This window comes from Haliotis cracherodii, unplaced genomic scaffold (genome assembly GCF_022045235.1).
Source record: "Haliotis cracherodii isolate W230 unplaced genomic scaffold, xgHalCrac1.p SCAF_22, whole genome shotgun sequence".
Classification (NCBI taxonomy): Eukaryota; Metazoa; Mollusca; class Gastropoda; order Lepetellida; family Haliotidae; genus Haliotis; species Haliotis cracherodii.
Window position 1 is genome coordinate 10,149,497 of NW_027266278.1, and position 21,740 is coordinate 10,171,236.

General features: G+C 42.3%; 1 protein-coding gene across 1 annotated transcript; it reads left to right on the forward strand.

Moving 5' to 3' along the window:
* The first annotated feature begins 1,715 nt into the window (after positions 1–1,715).
* Positions 1,716–21,406, forward strand: LOC139471348 (sodium-dependent proline transporter-like). Its single transcript, XM_071253668.1, has 13 exons — positions 1,716–1,836; positions 2,383–2,514; positions 8,212–8,524; positions 9,359–9,491; positions 12,571–12,705; positions 12,884–12,987; positions 14,183–14,307; positions 14,810–14,922; positions 16,141–16,272; positions 18,066–18,165; positions 19,606–19,706; positions 20,354–20,524; positions 21,272–21,406. Exons 1-13 carry the CDS (start codon positions 1,716–1,718, stop codon positions 21,404–21,406), a joined length of 1,815 nt encoding a protein of 604 aa, XP_071109769.1.
* Positions 21,407–21,740: the final 334 nt, after the last annotated feature.

Consider the following 21,740-nt stretch of genomic DNA (forward strand, 5'->3'; position numbering starts at 1 on the left):
AGTTAAGTTGTTTTACAAAATCTAAAACAATTTCGGTTTGCAACAGATAAAAGACTCCTGTACGTGTTCAAATGGTTTAATTTGCCACACTGACTTTTCATAAAAAACATGAACATGCCAAAATGTCAATTTACAAATCAATAGCGTGTGTGTCCACCTCTGGTTGCGATGCGAGCATCACATCTTCGTCTCATGGAATGGACTAAGCGTCGCACAAAGTCCTGTGGGATATCTGTCCATATCTGCTGGAGCATGTGTCGAAGTTCCTGGACTGTCTGTGGAACACGTGTTTGACGTCGAATGCGCCGATCAATCTCATCCCACATGTGCTCGATTGGTGAGAGATTAGGGGAGCGAGCCGGCCAGGGGATGACATTCACGTTGTTTTGTTGAAGAGAATCCTGAACAAGTCGAGCAATATGAGGCCGGGCGTTGTCATGTTGAAAGGTAATTCCTGGGCCATGACGACGTAAAAATGGTGGAACAACAAGGCCGATAATCTCATTGAGATTCCCCTCTACCACTATCAAACGGGTCCTCTGTCTTGCTGTAATCCCACCCCATACCATAACGCCGCCGCCCCCGAGCCGATCTTCTTCCATGACACAATGATTGACGTACGTTCACCACGTCGGTACACTCGAATCCGACCATCGCTGTGGCTGAGGTGAAAACGAGACTCGTCAGTGAATAGAACTGCATGGCCGTCCAGCGTAGACGCTGTCTGCACCACTGTAGACGTGCTTGACGGTGGTTTCCTGTCAAAATGGAGGGTCTGGTGGGTCTTCTGGCGACAATCCCTGCACATCTGAGGTGTATATGTACGGTTTGTGAAGATATTCGTCGAAGTCCAGGGATGCTTCTTGCAGTCACTGTTGCTGGCTGGAATCGATTTCGAAGGTGCGTTGTTCGAATCCAGTTGTCTTGTCGATTATTGGTTTCGCGTGGCCTGCCACTCCGAGTATGGTCTCTGACTGCATTCGTCTGTTGCCAACGTTGTCAAATGGTGTTTCTGTGACGTTAAATTGGCTTGCCAGCTCACGTTGACTCGATCCTGCTTCAAGCATACCAATGCTCGCAGACGCTCATTTTCGGACAGGCGTGGCATTTCGTAATGTTGAATAATTTTGTTGATTTTTGAGTGTTTGTTATCAGCACGATGCTAAACAATGCATATGGAATCCAGTTAACGCACATATTTTTACACCCATTCTCGGTCAGTGAAATGCAGGGGCATGCATAAAAGTCAACTTTTGCATGGAATGCATGCTTTTCTGTAGCAGTTGCGTTTTTGTGACTTGATTCCATACATGAACTTCAATATTGGAAACCAAACTTTACTTGTTTGAAAAATACACTAAAATATTGGTGTCACAGGAACTTTTGTTGTATTATATGTATATGTATTTTATGTGTACGTTTATCGGACTGGTGAATTCAGTGCACGTCAATCGCGTGTCTGGTCATAATTTTTGGCCTGCAGATCATGCCTCACTGTCAGACTGTGAACTTGTTAGTATGTTGCACCATCATTGTGACTGGATTCAAAGCACGAAAGTCGTCATATTCCTGATGATGTGCACTGGAAATGGCACACTCTGTAGTCTTGTTTTTAGAAAACATTAGGACAAAAGCGAGTTATGAAAAGTGAGGGGCAGATCACATGGTGAACATTTTCGAGTCCTTTTTCTGTTAAGCAGAAACAGTCAATAACAATGTCTGAACCCCGAGGGAACTGGTCCAACTGGCTGGAGTTCCTGTTCTCTGTGATCGGTTCTATGGTTGGCCTGGGAAATATATGGAGGTTCCCCTACATCTGCTTTCACAGTGGAGGTGGTGAGTGTCTCTGGTATTAAATCAACGCTGCTGCATTTGCATTAGCATTTGAACGATTGTTATAAATGTCATGTGTGGTACCATATTGCTCACATTTTTAATCTGAATCTGGAACTTAGGAACTGGTCCCGGAATATGCTGTTGAGAATGAAATTAGAGAACACAAGTTTATACAAGGTGTACAGAAGTGTTTACTGTGGAGCATACGCCACGTAGATTCCGGGTCAGACGAGGTCTCCAGCTACCTATGCTGGTCGTGAGAGGCGACGTAACGGATCGGATGGTTTGGCTCGGTGATTTTATTGATTGCGTGTCATTGTACCGCGACGGCGTGGATCGAGACTCATAATATTACCCCTGGTTGTTTACTGGTCCAGACTTGGTTATTACGTTACGTTGAACTAAACTTGTTTATGGTAAGTGTCTCTGTTGGGCTATCCCGTTCGAGGAGCATTATGCAGTGTTCACTGAAATCCACTTATATATTACGCAAGAAAAAATATATAAAAAAGTCTGTATGTTTTTGTGTTTTATAATTCCTGGCAGCTGCCTTCCTGATCCCCTACTTCCTGTCCATGTTTGTGTGCGGGATGCCCGCCATCTTGTTGGAGCTGATGTACTCTCAGTACTCCAACCTCGGACCAGGAAGAGTGTGGATTATCTGCCCTTTGTTTCAAGGTCAGTGTCCCTCTGTTGTTTATACATGTGGCATATTCTTCCATGGTATGGGGGGGGGGGGGGGGGGGGGGGGGGGGGAGTGGACTCTGCTAACACGCCATGGTATGCATCTGACTAATTGAGGATGTCTATAACGTGTAGGGATGGAATTGCCTGTGATAGAGTGGATAGTGTGAATGTAGCGCCACAGCCACAATATAGAGTATTTGCCTTGCAATGCACACTGGACCGTTCTTATACCGCGGTGGAGAAAGCAAGAGCTTGTACATGACGAAGGCCCAGGTTCAATTCCTCAAATATGAAGGTACATTATTACCCTATTCGCGAACATATGGTGTCATCTTTGATTTTCAGTGAACCATTGATATAATTTTCACTGTTAATTTGCCTATTACGCACAATGGAGTTTCTTTTAGGCAATATCCCAGGTATATGACGGCTATCTGTAGATAATCGAGGCTGGACCAGACACTCCATTTTCATTGGTCGCATGCTTTGGCATCTATTTTGGATTCTCTTTGAAACTAGAATTCTCATGCAGGTGTCGCTTAATGGTACTGAAATAAGTAAATGTAACATATGTGAAAACCTTCCCTACACTGCCTTTGTATCGGCGGGGGATCTTGTCCAGTCAAGCAAAGCCATGGTAGTTTTTTACTTAAAACGTTTCTCTGTCAACGCAGGACAAAGCCATAACAGGCATTACCATTTACGTTGTAACGTGGTCAGCTATATAGCTGTCGACAATCATGTCTCAATGTCTGCAGTTGGAGGTATGGGTTTCTCAATCTTGAAATAATAAATTTTAAATGGCATTTTCACTCTTGGTGATTTTGCTGGATCCATGGGATCTGCATCATATGGGTTTGATATTCTACCTCAAGGAACATATTTTTTAAAGGTGAAATCTAAGTATGTTATGCTGCACTATATATTGTCAGTAACACGTCCAATTTTGCATTTACTCAAAACTCAATCTGAAATCCAATGATGTATTTTTTTTCAAAAACATGAAGGTGTGTCTACAAGTATCATGACACTAATTCAGCTGATTTTTTCTTAATTTTTCTAGTCTTATTAAAACAATTCGCCCAGGGACCACACACACACGTTTTGACCACTGATCACATACATGCTTGGAATAATCTATACAACATGCGTTGGCATCAGGGTGTTGCGTCTCTTCTTTGACATATATCTTATGTATTTTCTTTTTCATGCCATGCCATCTTAACGAACGAGCACCTTGTTTAAGAATAAAAAAATTAGGTACGTAATGTAAAAGGAATAAGTATATGTACAATATGGAAAATCTGAACAATGTTATTATGAATTCTCAGATGGAAACATGTATATCTGCATATATAAACATTTGTATAACTAATTAATGAGATCAACATTGATTTACAAGAAAACATTATAAACAGACCAACTTTGGTATACAATGTGACTCATCCTATTGTTAGGGAATGGTGTGGAAGTTTTTATACCTAAGTGTTGACAAAAGCAGCTGTACAGTTGTATGTCATATTAGTCCTTTATTTCACCCCTGTCAAAGTGCAGACCGCCTCCGTTGTCTAGTGGTAGAACGTCCGCCCGGAGAGCGGAAGGTCCGGGGTTCGATCCCCGGCCGCGTCATACCAAAAGACGTTAAAAGATGGTACTTGTTGTTACCCTGTCTGGCGCTCGGCATTAAGGGGCTAAAGCAAGGACTGGTCGGCTCGGAGTCAGTATACTGTGTTTGAGTGGGGTATTCATGTTAAACTGCGGCATGGTATCTCAGTGAGCTAGCACTATAAATCGGCATCAGTCCGGACTAGTACAAGCAGCCACATACACCAACACACACGTGCATGCACGTCACTATATAAGTGCAATAATCTTGGACGCGACGTTAAACTCAATTTTACCTCACCTCACCTATTGTGTAAAAACATTGATATATTTAATCTTGAATTTCAACTTTTTGAAAAAAGGCTTTATGTTTATGTACTTCATACATGAAGTGATGTTACTTATATACTCTGTGACACTTGTTTCATATATAAAATACTTAAATCTTAAAGTTGGAAAGCGCTAAAACTTTAGCTGCATAACACCTTGTGTTGTCACACCACCAAGAAGTAAGCTATAAACAAAAAGGAATATTTTTACTGGGCCATGTACCAAACGTTTTCTCGCATTAATCAATTACTTGAATAATGCTAAACATCAGCTGAATTAAGTTGAAGAAATAAGTTGAAAAATTGTTCAGAATACTTGTAGACACAGGATTATGTATTTCCAAAAGCTAGAAAACCACTTGGTTTTAAATTTGACTATTCTGACTACACCATGAACATGTGTTTATGAATCACTGTCAAATAGTGATGATAACATGAACTTTGAGCAAATGAATTAGTGTCTTGATTCTTCCTGACACACCTTTATGTATTTGCGAATACAAAACATGAGTTTTGATCAAATGAAATTTGCCCATTGGCGAAATCTTTTAATAAGGCTATACATTTGTTGAATTAAGTTTAACATAAATTGAATCGAACCCAGGTGTTCGGCGTGACGAGCGAACGCTTTAACCACTAGGCTATCCGACCGCCCTCAAAAAGGGCCAAAATACAGACATTGGCCCTTTTCAGCCTTACACAAATTAAAAACGTAAGTTTATTTCCTTTTTTGAATGTGACAAGCGAAACAGACGTGGATCACTCCCGGGGCAAACCACCTCATTCAGAAAGTTTGCTGCCTTACAGTTTCTAAACTAGACTTTTCTGCCTGCTTTCAAGGCGTACCGATTTCTGGGTTGAGCGTCGCATTTCAACTTGGCAGTCTTCTTGTAACAAGTATTATTACTTTACTATAAAATCTGTCTAAATTGATAGCACTTTCAGTTTAATAATTTTGATACACACACGAAAGTGATCAGATGTAACAAATGTTATTTCTGGGACAACACGTCCTTGGTAAAGTACAAATTCTATAACAAAGTCAGCCATTTTTCAGTTATGGTTGAGTGCGTTAGATCCCTCTGTCTTCCATAAAGTGGGCGGTGGGGTAGCCTAGTGGTTAAAGTGTTCGCTCATCACGCCGAAGACCCGGGTTCGATTCCCCACATGGGTAAAATGCGTGCTATAACCCGTTGTCCCCAACTTCGTACATACTGTATCTTATTCCAGGCACATGTTATGACCCGTTGTCCCCACCTATGTTCAGACTGTATCTGTGTTCCAGGCACATACTATGATCCGTTGTCCCCACCTATGTACAGACTGTATCTGTGTTCCAGGCACATGCTATGATCCGTTGTGCCCACCTATGTACAGACTGTATCTGTGCTCCAGGCACATGCTATGACCCGTTGTCCCCACCAATGTACAGCCTGTATCTGTGTTCCAGGCACATGCTATGACCCGATGTCCCCACATATGTACAGACTGTATCTGTGTTCCAGGCACATGCTATGACCCGTTGTCCCCACCTATATACAGACTGTATCTGTGTTCCAGGCACATGTTATGACCCGTTGTCCCCACCTATGTACAGACTGTATCTGTGTTCCAGGCACATGCTATGACCCGTTGTCCCAAACTATGTACAGACTGTATCTGTGTTCCAGGCACATGTTATGACCCGTTGTCCCCACCTATGTACAGACTGTATCTGTGCTCCAGGCACATACTATGACCCGTTGTCCCCACCTATGGACAGACTGTATCTGTTCCCGGCACATGTTATGACCCGTTGTCCCCACCAATGTACAGAGTGTATCTGTATCCCTGGCACATGTTATGACCCGTTCTCCCCACCTATGTACAGACTGTATCTGTGCTCCAGGCACATACTATGACCCGTTGTCCCCACCAATGTACAGACTGTATCTGTGCTCCAGGCACATACTATGACCCGTTGTCCCCACCTATGGACAGACTGTATCTGTGTTCCTGGCACATGCTATGACCCGTTGTCCCCACATATGAACAGACTGTATCTGTGTTCCAGGCACATGCTATGACCCGTTGTCCCCACCTATGTACAGACTGTATCTGTATTCCAGGCACATGTTATGACCCGTTGTCCCCACCAATGTACAGCCTGTATCTGTGTTCCAGGCAAATGTTATGACCCGTTGTCCCCACCTATGGACAGACTGTATCTGTTCCAGGCACATGTTATGACCCGTTGTCCCCACCTATGTACAGACTGTATCTGTGTTCCAGGCACATGCTATGACCCGTTGTCCCAAACTATGTACAGACTGTATCTGTGTTCCAGGCACATGTTATGACCCGTTGTGCCCACCTATGTACAGACCGTATCTGTGCTCCAGGCACATGCTATGACCCGTTGTCCCCACCTATGTACAGACTGTATCTGTGTTCCAGGCACATGTTATGACCCGTTGTCCCCACCAGTGTACAGACTGTATCTGTTCCCGGCACATGCTATGACCCGTTGTCCCCACCTATGGACAGACTGTATCTGTGTTCCAGGCACATGTTATGACCCGTTGTCCCCACCTATGTACAAACTGTATCTGTGTTCCTGGCACATGCTATGACCCGTTGTCCCCACCAATGTACAGCCTGTATCTGTGTTCCAGGCACATGCTATGACCCGATGTCCCCACATATGTACAGACTGTATCTGTGTTCCAGGCACATGCTATGACCCGTTGTCCCCACCTATGTACAGACTGTATCTGTGTTCCTGGCACATGCTATGACCCGTTGTCCCCACCAATGTACAGCCTGTATCTGTGCTCCAGGCACATGCTATGACCCGTTGTCCCCACCTATGTACAGACTGTATCTGTGTTCCAGGCACATGCTATGACCCGTTGTCCCCACCAATGTACAGCCTGTATCTGTGTTCCAGGCACATGCTATGACCCGTTGTCCCCACCTATGTACAGACTGTATCTGTGTTCCAGGCACATGTTATGACCCGTTGTCCCCACCTATGTACAGACTGTATCTGTGCTCCAGGCACATGCTATGACGCGTTGTCCCCACCTATGGACAGACTGTATCTGTGTTCCAGGCACATGTTATGACCCGATGTCCCCACCTATGTACAGACTGTATCTGTGTTCCAGGCAAATGCTATGACCCGTTGTCCCCACATATGTACAGACTGTTTGTGTGTTCCAGGCACATGTTATGACCCGTTGTCCCCACCTATGTACAGACTGTATCTGTGTTCCAGGCACATGTTATGACCCGTTGTCCCGACATATGTACAGACTGTATCTGTGTCCCTGGCACATGTTATGACCCGTTGTCTCCACCTATGTACAGACTGTATCTGTATTCCAGGCACATGTTATGATCCATTGTCCCCACCCATGTACAGACTGTATCTGTGTTCCAGGCACATGTTATGACCCGTTGTCCCCACCTATGTACAGACTGTATCTGTATTCCAGGCACATGTTATGACCCGTTGTCCCCACCTATGTACAGCCTGTATCTGTGTTCCAGGCACATGCTATGACCCGATGACCCCACCTATGTACAGACTGTATCTGTATTCCAGGCACATGCTATGACCCGATGTCCCCACATATGTACAGACTGTATCTGTGTTCCAGGCACATGCTATGACCCGTTGTCCCCACCTATGTACAGACTGTATCTGTATTCCAGGCACATGCTATGACCCGATGACCCCACCTATGTACTCACTTTGTCTGTGTTCCAGGCATAGGTTACGGCATGGTTGTCCTCACCGCCATCATCAGCATCTACTACAACGTCATCCTCGCCTGGACCCTCTACTACCTCGTGGGTTCATTCCGTACAGTCCTTCCTTGGAGCACGTGCAACAACGAGTGGAACACTGACCTTTGCCGTATCAGGACTGATAAGTCCAATTCATCATACTTGCCTCTACTTGAAAATGAAACTCTTGTAAATACAACATTATCAGAGCTTGGAACACCCAGCACCTCAAATCAGTTGTTGGTAAACATGACAACCAACCAGACAGTGACACCTTCTGAAGAGTACTGGAGGTGTGTGTCTTATTGTGGTATGGGGTCGACCATTTGATAGTTATGTGTATGGGTGCGTGGATTGGTATAATTCACATAGATCTAATACATTTTTCATATTCTCTATTTCTCTTTCGGATAGAAGAACACCAGTATATACAAATGTAAGAGACAAAATGTTAACAAGTTACCTTTAACATCGAGTTAATAACAACATTGAAATCAACTGACAAAAGCAATATCCGATCCCCTGTTTTAGCCTATAACCCAAACTGCTGCTGAAACGTGGCAAGCAGATTTCAAAAGTGGCATGCACTACTCGCTTTCCCTACATGCATATTGTTGCCAATACCCTGGAGCAAATCAACTTGAAATATTGACACATGACGATGTCAAACTTCCATGCCTATGCAATCTCTTGCTAATTTCCACCATTTTGCTATGCATCCTCTAAGGTACCTCACTATCTGACTGATACCGCAAGGTGCCCAACCAGACAACAGAGTGATGATCTATTCATTTCGAAATTCAAAGTTGACTTGCTGGCAGTCCTTCCATATAAGAGTGGCACGAAAAAATGTATTTCTACAAATATGTATAGTATGTGCTGAGAGGAAGCTATCATTGAGGAAAAACTAACGTCATGGATTTAAGCCCAGATAAATATTATATTGCAAACTACATCAATGGGAACGAATAGTAAATGGCGAAACCCCTGCTAGGTTTCATGCACAATTGACAGTCTCGTATGTCAGGGCAAAATGCAACATCAAAAGTCATTTTATATTTCATTGCGCATCCTAAGGAATTGTGAGTAAATCAGAGCAAAAGCAATGTTTTATGTTTGTATTTCAGACACCACGTGCTTCAGATGTCCTCGGGAATCGGAGAAATGGGAAGTATCCGGTGGCAGCTACTTTTGTGTTTACTGGGAGCCTGGCTGGTGGTGTTCCTCAGTCTTATAAAGGGCATCAAGTCCTCGGGCAAGGTATTGTCATTACAATAAGTGTATACTATGTCTGATGCGGTGGCAGCTACTTCTGTGTTTACTGGGAGCCTGGCTGGCGATGTACCTCGTCTTATAAAGGGCATCAAGTCCTCGGGGAAGGTATTGTCTTTAGAATAAGTGTAGACTGTGTCAGATGCGGGACAGTCACGCCACGTCATCGAAATCTAGTGAATCCGAAAATGTCCCGAGACAAATTCTCGTTCTAGAAAAGGGCATCAGATCTTCTTGAAAGGAGGAGAACATGATACCGATTCTTCAGGGTTGATTTACTGATGTGTTATACATATTCAGTTGTCAGTCTGTTATCACGGAGGATCCAGCTACAGAGGAAATGGCTTTAATGTATGGTGTCTTGAAATGATCGGTTCCATGACCACCCTTGTTCACGTTGTACACAGTGACGCTGCGGACAAGTACAGCATTGATCTGTACCATTTTACTGAGGATACACATTTGCTCAAAAGCTTCTTCCATGATGATACATCTGATGGATTGAAGACAAACAAAAGTGTCAGTATCACAAAATCTTGAATGTCTCAAAACGGTAAATCGACAAAATCCTTCCCATATTCCCCAAGAGCAGAGTCGGTTGTACGATTTCAACTATGTTGTGATAATGTGTTTGGGAATTACTGCAAATAGTGATGATACCAGATGTTCTCGAAAAGGTGAGAATGCATCCTGTCCCACAGGTGGAACCCTTCACAAACACATGCAAGAGGAAGTCAATTGTTCACCAATTGTTAAAATAGAAAATTGCATCATTTTGAAATTTTGAAATGTCCACCATAACTAGAATATAACCTTTTGAAAGCTTGGGTTAGGCCTTGAATGTTGGAACTTGATCAAACAACTTTTGAGCACCTTTGAAATATAGGCAGAAAGAGAAAGCTTGAATGTACTTCAAATCTTGTAGACACCAAAGGCTGTATTTGCTGGAATAGTGTTCTACAAAAAGTAAAGTTGAAAGTTGAAGTCAACCCTCATGTCATACATTCTTGTGGAGAGTGTTTTGCTACTCTGAACTTTTATTCAAACATATCGATATGAAACAGACGAGAATCTCATAAAATTCTAATTCAGTTGGGTAAATCAGTGGAAGGGAATGACAGAAAAACTGAGGTGCTGCTGTCCGGTAGTGTTTCCGGACGAGCTCTGCTACCTCAGCCTCAGTGAACTAATCATGATGGAGATTCCAATATTCAGGATTCACCTGCTGACAAAGGACTTTACCCATTACCTTGTGCGTTCATAGATTCCAACAAGAATTGTCTTGGGGAACAGACTGCCCGACATCAAGCAGAAATTCTCCCGAAAACTCCTTGACCAGTATGCAGCAGCAATGATTATCCATATCGTCAACATAATTATAATTCTACAAATTAAAATAAATAATGCAGCAAAGAGGGTTTGGGTGATCCTAGGCTGGTTGGGCTCATCATCAGCTCAGGGCCATTTCCCCCTCTACACGCAGCCCAGACAGCGAATTGGACTTCTCCATGGAAGCGCTGCCTCGTCGAATCCACCAAGATCTTTTCGGAGAATCTGAAGACTCTCCAACACTGCAGGCTTCTACATTTGGAAATATGTTTACCAACATGATACAAGAATGATATTTAGGAGGGACCTTATTCCCTCTTTACATCACATTCTTACCAGTGTATCTCAATGTAATGGATGCATTAATCAATGACGACACGACCCGACGTGTTGGGCTAAGTTCCTTATTACTATTCGACCTCGTGGTGGCATCGATCATGTCAACATTATCACATCGAATATAATAATCTATATACCAACTGTAACTGGCATAGTCAGTTACCTGCAATCATACCGTTGGTTGCACATTACTCTGGTACAGAACATACAAAATAACTTAATATCAAAATAACATTACAAGATACAAAACACTAACAAAGGGGGGTAAATGGCAGGTGACTGCTTAATTACAATTTATATTACCAAAATCTTTTTGTACTATAACCAAAATTGTTATGAATTAAATGACAGAAATACAGTAACTACGGTTATAACGACTGCCATTTATCCAACCTACAGCATATCAAATACAAACAAAGGTAAAATAAATAACTTCATAGAGAAAACTGCAAAACGTTTACTATCAACAGTTATTTTGTACACAACTACACACTTAAAATGTTCAAACTTCAGTTATTACCAAATTACATGAACAATTAAACTACCGTTATAAAGGATAAAACAATACGACAGTATTTATTCATGTTTATATGTTTTATAAAATAACTTTTCGTAAACGAACTAAACTAACTTGAAGTAATGTTTTCACATTCCCAGCAAGAAAAAATGTTGTTCCGACTCCTGATGTCACCAGCAAGGTGATCATTCATGTAGCATGCTCACAGCACAAAACACATGTGCATTACCAAGCCAATCAAACTGGTTCTACTTGGTTTACAGAAACGTGTAGCCAATGAAATATGCCATCTTACAATAACTATGAGGCTCTGTATGGACTGTGGACCATTATTGGCTTGTGGGAAGTATTCATTTATCTTGGGAACACTAAATTAATAATTTTGAACTTAAAATCCACCACCAAATAACTCTTCTACATCAATGTACATAATACCCCTGTAGAATACGAATATTGACCAATCAACAATAATCTTGTGAGACATTTTTGACAAAACATATCTTCGGCTACTCCTTCAAAACTTACAATACTTTTCTCCGGACATGCAGCATTTTATTGTTTTTTGTTCTAATACAACATTTCCACCATTTCATGTTTTTTACCCAGACTGAGCTCGTTGCTACTGTGTGAGTGACCTTGGGCTGTTGTGTCGCGTCTTGGAAGCCATAGCTCAGTGAGGCTACCATGAAATGGCCCCTTCGTCTTATTAATATGATAATAACGTAACTTCGTAGTTCGTCCATCTTCATGTGTTCCGTCCAGGTAGGACGTTTAGCTCACGCCAAACTGACACCCCAAGATATAACTGAAATACTGTTGAATACCGCGTCAAAATAAACTCACTCACTACTTCAATGTCAATTATTGCTGTAATTATTTTAGGTTGTGTATGTTGCGGCAACCGTTCCGTATCTGATTCTGATAGCTATGCTTGTGCGTGGATTGCTACTTCCGGGTGCTGTAGAAGGAATCAAGTACTATTCTATACCACAGTGGACGAAACTCATGGATGCGAAGGTGAGCTGTGTTAGCGGAACAACCTATTGCAGTTCTTTCTTTGAATAAGTATTGATTCATATTCTATCAATCTATCTCTACTTGTAGCCAACACTTTGAACAACGCCTTGTCCAATTCTCACAGTGAACTAAAAAGAGGTTTAAAACAAATGAACTATTGCTGAACTATTCCTCCCAGGTATGGCGTAATGCTGCTGTCCAGATGTTCTACTCTGTGGGTATTGGCAACGGAGGAATAGTTACCCTGTCTAGCTACAACAGATTTCACAATAACTGTTACAGGTATGAATTGTACTTTCACAGGGAATTGCTCTCTGTTCCTTTAATATTCATTTATACGGGTTACACTAGGAAGGTAGACAATTCATCTAAAACACACCAATTAGCTTATTAGAACTTATTTTCTCATGCATACCAGAAATGAATGGTCGTGGATTCGAATCCCAGTTCGGCCATATTATGTTTCCATGCTTTAAAATTTCAACAATATACCCCTACCCGTGGGTTTCACCAGTGTGCAAAAGAAAGACCCTTTTTTCAACTTTTTTTTTATGTCAATTAGTACATTTACACTGTAAATGTATAGGTCAGTGGACAATGATTAAATCTTCTTTCGTTGTGTTCATTGAAATTCCTGCTTTCTGATTAACTGAATTGGTCGCGTGTTATTACAGTCAATTCCCAATGAGTGTTAAAAAGTTAGCCACGCCCACCGAGGCGGACTACTTTTATTACTACGGAATGTTGGGGAATCCAAATATTACAGTCGAGGGAATTCCCTTTCAGCTCACGTGCATCGTCATGCACAGAACATTTAGCGAAACTCGTGCATATTCATTGCCCAAACATCCCTTTGAGACCGAAGGCCGAGAAAGAATGAAACAGCAAACGTGCAGGATCGCTCGCCTGTGTTCCATAACTTTCATGTCTTCGGGTTTCATTTCTTGCTAGTATTTTTTCAACTGTGTCTTCCCGTTCTCAGGGAACTATTGTTTGTATCTGGCGGTAACTAATCATGTCACTGGAAACAGCCGCCTTCTCCCGGACATATTTGTTCCGGTTCGTTACAGTCTGACGTTTGCAGTTCTCCTATAGTATCTTGCCTTGCTTGATTGGTCCTATAAACATTGATTTGATCTTAATTTACCGTTGATTGGCTACTAACTTTGTAGGCGTGTCAAGTTATGTGCATAAATTATACAATCACCCGATTAATGTCATACCACAGTATGTATTCCTCCGACTGGAATCTCGTCATTTTTTGTCTGCTTTGCTATAAACATTGCACCTTAATTTAATATCCCATTGGATTATTTATGTCATAGAGAAAAGACGAATTATATATCTCACTAATCAGGCATTGCATGAGATAAGAGAGGGCAGAGTGCAAATACAGGCGAAACAACATTTCACTTACCAGATGCACATTATAGAGATGCCAGTTTAACCGAACTCTTTCAATTTGCTTCTGTCCCAGAGATGCTTTGATGTTCCCTGTGTTGGACTGTCTCACCAGCTGGTTTGCAGGGTTCATCATCTTCGTGTTTCTGGGCTTCATGGCCAACCAATCCAACCTGCCGATCTCGGAGGTCGTCAAAGAAGGTGGGTGGGTTATTTCTAATGCTGAAGTTATCAAAGTTCATATCTCAATACATACGTTCCGAACTAATATATCACTGATTTTGCAGAGTGAGTTTGTCCTCTTCAGTTAGGCACTGATCCAGTAAGTGGTTGTCATTGTGGTCACGTGTAATACAATTATAAGACTATACCCTACGCAAACACTACTTTTATTAACAGTGCCACTAGAGTTACATGTACCCTTACACGGTCATCAGGGCTGCGGGTTTAAGTGAAAAGTGCAATATTTCGTTTGCGTGAAATGTCCACTGAATACATGCGTATGCTATTCGCGGAAAGCGAATATTTTACTGTGCTCAATCACAGGTCGATCACTCTTGGCTATACTTTATCAGCGTCAAATGGAACATTTGAAAGAATAGGGCCCGGTGTCATCTCGCCCGTTGTTCTCGCTATACCTAGACACTCGTTCTGTCTGACCTCATTTGACTCAACACCAATTTCTTGTGCTTCATGATTTCAGGGCCTGGTCTTGCGTTTATGGCGTATCCCGATGCTGTGACGACAATGCCGTTGCCGCAGTTGTGGTCCTGTCTCTTCTTCCTGATGCTGTTTACAGTGGGACTTGACAGTCAGGTAAAACACTTGCCGATGAGTAAGTAGCTGTGACAAGTGTAAAAGCTGTAGAATCGCGCATTACGCTGACAAGCGACATGTCATATTATGTAAGTTCATCTGAATGTCCAGGATATTATTTCTGGAATGATTTAACTAGGCCCTTGACGCTGAACGCTGAGAAGTGAGTGAGTATGGTTTTACTTCGCTTTTAGCAATATTCCAGCTCAAGGATTTTGGGGATGTATGTATCGCAACTGATATTTGAAATATGCTAAGTGTTGATCCCAAAGTCGAAACACGAAGGTTACCCTAGATATCTACAGAACTAAACTGTAAATTCAGTACATATCCACACAAGAACAATGAATAATTAACAGGCTTCACTGAAACACATATGATTACAAGCATAAGGGGCAATGAAATATATCAAATGTTTGGCATCAGTAAAACAATAATGGGCCTATTGTACAGGTTACTGCAGGAATATCCCGTATTTGTCACTTGACATTTTAGGAGAGCTTCATTTTTCTACGACTATCAATCATCGCTAATAACCCTACAACAAACACTGCCACATAACAAATATACTACTCAAAAGAAGTTAAGGATCACCCGATTCTTTCATAATGGTAAAGTTAATCTGTCATGACATGAGAGATTAACTATAGTAATGTGAAAGAATCCTTAACTTCTTTTGAGTAGTATGTATGTGGCCAAACACGAGTCTCATAACCGCCATACACCAGACATGATTTTGTAAACCTATCCAATATGGTTGAAAGTTCACTTCGGTGTTCGTGTTAACGTAGTTTCTAAAACATGATAGCTATCTAGGGGTATTGGCAACGTTTCAGAAAGATTACTGGTGATTTGAAATATGCCACATCTACCCATGATGACTAATGGGCGATTATATAGTGAATGAATTCTCCAATTAAAATATCCGATATTTAGATTTTTGAAAATACATGAAATTACGCCGTGAAATTTTCAGAAGCCATTTACACTTTGCTTTGTCTGAAATGACTGATAATGATATTGCAGTACATACAAGTTCTCACCTCACTGACAACTGTGAAGTGTGTTGGTGTGCGTGATGTATTTTGGGTGTTATTCAACTTCAAAGTGTGGGTTGAAGAGAAAGGACATATATGTCCCTGTGGGTTAAACCAAGGGGTTAAACCCAATTCACCAGCACACTTCAATGCTTTAATTATAAAGAAAATTCTCTGTCAGTTCGTCCACGTCCAGACGATGGTTAGCGCCATCACCGATGCCTTCCCAAGAACCCTCGGACACCGGAAGCTCCTGGTTACAGCTGCCGTGTGTTTGACTGGGTTTATTCTAGGGCTGTCTTGCGTTACTCAAGTAAGTACAGAGATATACTTCTATATTATATACTTCAGTGTGAAGGACTGTGATATTTCCATCGCAGTGAACATAACACTTTGAAGGAACTATTGTCATTCAAGAGTACCCTCCCCGCAAATTGTCTTCCTATATCGTAAGTGTCTGGGCCGTAAACAAACTAGTGACTTCTTTTCAACGTTAGTTCCACATTGACAAGGCAAAATAATGACAGATATTCTCTTGAAAATGATTAGTTATAAACTGTATTTCTTTCATTTAACTCGTCAATGGAGACCGTTCATTTTGCAAACCGCCATTTTTGTTACTTGACCAGCGTCTATTCTTTTGCTTCCAACAGCAGTCTCGTAGATTTCAAGAATGTTTTTTTATATTATCTATACGTATTATCAAGAATTTTCGTGATCCTAAATATTTTTTGTTACTTTTGTTTATATTTTTAAGATTTTACAACCACGAAACTTTTTAAGTCGCAAACATATAGGGTGGTGTAGGGTGAAATTGGTAGGGAGAAATTACGTTTCAAAGTTTCACGTTTGTAATGAAATAATTTAATTTTCCGCAAGACAACGACGCAAATAATATATGATAAATAGGATATATCATGTGTCGAGTAAAAATCATGTTCCTCTCATCTCATGACGGGGTACAGGAGATATTTTCATGAGTGGCATAGCCACTCGATGAAAGAAAAATGATATTTTGCTCGACACATGAACTATCCCCTATATATTTGCAACGAATTGCTCAGTGTGTTTCCTTGCACATATGATTCAAACCACACCATGAAGAGCTCCATCCCTCAGTCGGGCACATTCTGCCCTGGTATAATTGCCACACTCACTTCATTGTATACTACTTATTTGTTTGTTTGTTCATTTGTTTTTTAATGCCGCTTCCAGCAGCATTCCAGCTATATGACTGGACCATACAATCCAGTGATTGACATCCACTCAATTGGGATACGATGACATGCACCAACCAAGCCAGCGAGCCTGATCACCTGATCCCGTTAGTCGCCTTTTACGACAAGCATAGTTGCCTTTCACAGCAAACACGGGTTGCTGAATACCTATTCTACCCAGGGTCTTCACGGGTCTAGTATACTAGTATTACATCTGTTTGGTTATATACTACAGCATCGGATTGAACCGAAACGCAGAGATTGCTCTGGCAAACTAAAGTTGTCAAATCATGTTCACCAATTTCAGACCTTCACTCCTTATGGGCATTAGCATGCTGTTCACGGTTCATCCTGTTAAGACGAGTGAGTGAGTGAGTTGGGTTTAACGCCGCTTTGAACAGTATTTCAGTTATATCGGGGCGTGTCAGCTTAATGTGGGAGGAAAGCCCGAAGTGATGCAGGTCTCAGACGTTTACCACTTCTGTGAAACCCACGAGCACGGGTATGGTGCTGACAAACCTAAAAACATAATCGGGGCGAACCGGGATTCGAACCCACAATCATAGGTTTCTGGCGTGGCCAAGGGACGCAACTCTGCACAGCGAATCGCCGCCTTAGACGACTGGGCCACCCGTGCCCCCTCCTGTTAAGAAGAACAGGTAGTCCAATCGCCAAAGGCTGTGAAAAGGTATGCGTGCCAGAATCCCATGACCAATAGTTCTAAACTCAGATTCACCCTGATAGTGATTCTACATTTGTCAAACCCGTGCACGTGGGTACAAGAAATGGTAAACGTGTAGAACATGAACCAAGCTGATACACCATGATACAAACTACCAATTACATGCACATGCGGTCTCTTACCTCGCTTGATATGTTATCCCTACAGGGAGGTATCTACGTGCTGACGCTACTGGACTGGTACATCGGGAGTTTTTCACTCGTGGTGCTGGCGATGTCGGAAATGTTGGTTCTAGCGTGGATATATGGTACGCCAGTCTGTCAGGAATAAATTTTATAGCATCTTATTTGTGAGCATGTGAGTGACAGCCGTTTTTAACAGTATTCCAGTTATATCGCGGCGTGTCAGCTATACGTGGGTGGAAAGCCCGAAGTGATGCTGATCTCTGACGTTTACCACTTCAATGAAACCCAAAAGCCAGGTATGGTGCTGACAAACCTAGAAACATAATCGAGAAGAACCGGGATTCGAAGTGGAAACGCTGCATCTTATCACGATGGTCTTATTGCTAAAATGCTAATCCATGGTATCGGATTAAGTTCTAAAAAAACACACTTTATAGCCTTGGCTTGCCGCTTTGGGTGAAAACTACCCAAGCGGAGGTTTTCTACTGTGACGTCCACGCTTAAACGTGAGATATTTTCTGAGATATAATCAGAGTTCATCAGAAGTCGATGAACAGCTGTTCAGGACAAATCCGGTCACCTAACATGTGAGGTGAGATGAAATTGGGTTTAACGTCGCATCCAAGATTATTGCACTTATAAAGAGATGTGCATGCATGTGTGTGTGTGGCTGCTTGTACTAGTCCGGACTGATGCCGATTTATAGTGCTATCACAGTGAGATATCATGCCGCAGTTTAACATGAATACCCCACTCAGACTCAGTATACTGACTCCGAGCCGACCAGTCCTTGTTTTAGCCCCTTAATGCCGAGCGCCAGACAGGGTAATAACAAGTACCATCTTTTAACGTCGGTCGGGGATCGAATCCCGGACCTTCCGCTCTCCGGGCGGACGCTCTACCACAAGACCACGGAGGCGGTCCACCTAACAATGTAGTTTGATCCGATATCCGTTAATCTATTTAGACTGGCAACTTATACTTAAGTTGATTTGTAACACACCTTGTGTATCAAGTCCAGTCAGCTGTACATAACAACTAGTTACTATCCGATTTAAACCATGTTATGATTGATATATAATTCCTCTGTACCTCTGTGCATAATTGCCACCAGTTGCGTCAGTTTTACTTGCACAAAATGCAGTTGAGAATGGTCAGTGAAATCCTGACAAGGAACCAACTGCAAAAATATTAGCGTGATGTCATCATAGTCGGGGGCGGTCGGGTAGCCTAGTGGTTAAAGCGTTCGCTCGTCACGCCGAAGACCCTAGTTCGATTCCCGACATTCACAATGTGTGAAGACCATTTCTGGTGTCCCCCGCCGTGATATTGCTGGAATGTTGCTAACAGCGGCGTAAAACCATACTCACTCACTCATCATAATCGTTTAACAATAAAGAGTAGATGATGTCTGCGGCCATATATCGAAATCACATATCTTTCTTCACAAACGCTAACCTCGTCAGCAAATGATTCCATGATCTGTTTTATCCCCATACTCCGCCGCTAAGCTGTGATGAGGTGATTCTTTGGTAAATCCCAAACCGTCTTCTTATATGCAGGTGTAAATCGCCTGTATGATGATCTGACGATGATGATTGGATACCGAGTGTCTCCTGTATGGAAGCCCATGTGGCTCGTCGTCACTCCTCTGTTCGTCTTCGTGAGTACTCTTGACGGCTGACCACCATTGGGGCTGCTAAATGTGTTTCGCCGTCGACGGAATTAGATTCCTCGACCACGCGCTTATGACAGATGTTAGTGACACTATGTGTAGTGTAATAAAGTACAGTTGTGCCCTGAACTATTTTAATTACAACACGAGACGCTTTTGACTGCGAGTGTCAAATGCCATTTCACTGATATTGCTGATGACTGAAATCTAATTGCAATAGAATAGAAGACTGCATTAAGCTGAAATTAAAAAAACGACGATATTCATTACACTTGGTGAAGTCATATGCAAAAACAACCCCAGCACGAAACCCTTGACGTTATCTGACCGGCCGCGTGTCCTTATTTTCTTCCGGTCCTTCAGACCCCGTTAGAGAATGCGGCTTCAGTCCAGTCAGACAACCTCACAGGTTGGATCCTCGAGTCCTTCTTTTCACTGTATGTTTCTGATGGGAAAGTTTGGACGCATTAAAAAATACGTGGGGATATAATGCAAACGCCTGTCGAGCTGGTAGTTGGCCTCAGATCGTGGCCAGATGTACAACAAATGATGAAACAATAACAATTCTATTTTCTCTATTGTGCTGCCAACTATTTGTGCGATAGAGAACTTATATGTCGTTGTTTCTTGTACAGATTCTGCTTATTGCTGGACTTACCAACATGTCCCCAGTACCTCTTGGCGGAAAGAATTTTCCTTCTTGGGCACAGGCGATTGGTTGGCTGATAGCCACGTGTCCTCTACTGCCAATCCCGATGGGCATGGTGCTTGCCATCTGGAATGAAACAGATGGTTCGTTGAAAGAGGTAAGTGTCCTTTACTGCCAATCTCGGTGGGCATGGTGCTTGCCATCTGGAATGAAACAGATGGTTCGTTGAAAGAGGTAAGTGTCCTCTACTGCCAATCCCGGTGGGCATGGTGCTTGCCATCTGGAATGAAACAGATGGTTCGTTGAAAGAGGTAAGTGTCCTCTACTGTCAAACCCATTTGAAAGAGGTAAGTGCGAAAAGGAAAATCCATGCACGCGAACAAACGGGACATTCAGACCACGAGTACGCCAAAGTCGTCATATTCGTGACTTTGCCATCAAAGGAGAAACAGCATCCTGACAGGTCACGTAGATCTATTGTTTTACGCTGCTTTTAGCAATATTCCTGCAGTGGACCATACCAGAGCGGGGCTTCACACATTGTACCAATAGGGGAATTGAAAACAGGGCATTCGACGCGACGAACGTACGCTTTAGGCTGCAGCCTCTACATTTATGAAGCAATGTATGTCAGCCGGTCTTTAGCAACCGTGATATCATCCTTTATTAGTCAGCTTAGTGAGTGGCCATTAACACTCGGGGATGCTGTGATTTGTTGAATAATAATTGTCCAACAAGAAAACAACAACAACATATTTGCCCTGAAACCTATGTGTTGTGAATAAGGCAATGGCTAGTCCTTCCACAGTTGAACATGTGTGCCATAAGGCAGTGACATAAACGTCTTTATAAAATCTTTATATGACAAAAGTGATAGTAATGACAGTACAAAGCATGTTTACAGAGGCTGATCCGAGCAACCAAACCCAGGGAGGAGTGGCGGCCAGCACTCGGTGGCGAGATTGGACAGGGAAGGGACGAGATTGACATGAGGACAAGAGAAATGCTGCTCAGTGATGACCATAGTTACATGAAGTGACGAGGACTATTCAGGCAAGATTTCATAGACAGCGGTCAAACTATCAGTTGAACTAACTTTACGCTGTTGGTTAGATCGTTGCAATTGATTGAGAGTTTGCATTGTTTGCAAAGAGGCTCACAGCAACGTCACATAAATTTTAATGACACTCCGAACTACTGCTCCTTGGCCATTTTCCATTTCAGATCTACATTCAGCCAAGCCTGATAGACAGAAGGCCATCAAAGTTTTACGAAGAGTTCTACTGACTAAACTATATTTATAATTTCGTCGTGACATTGCTGGAATAGTTACTCACAGATGCACGCACCCACTCGCACACCTAGAATTACAC

Bases quoted from the DNA above. Each gene is read 5' to 3' on its own strand.
- LOC139471348 (XM_071253668.1), top strand. From the start codon at position 1,716: ATGTCTGAACCCCGAGGGAACTGGTCCAACTGGCTGGAGTTCCTGTTC. The intron at 2,515-8,211 runs GTCAGTGTCCCT...TCTGTGTTCCAG, and splicing joins TATCTGCCCTTTGTTTCAAG to GCATAGGTTACGGCATGGTT. The intron at 12,988-14,182 runs GTATGAATTGTA...CTTCTGTCCCAG, and splicing joins TTTCACAATAACTGTTACAG to AGATGCTTTGATGTTCCCTG.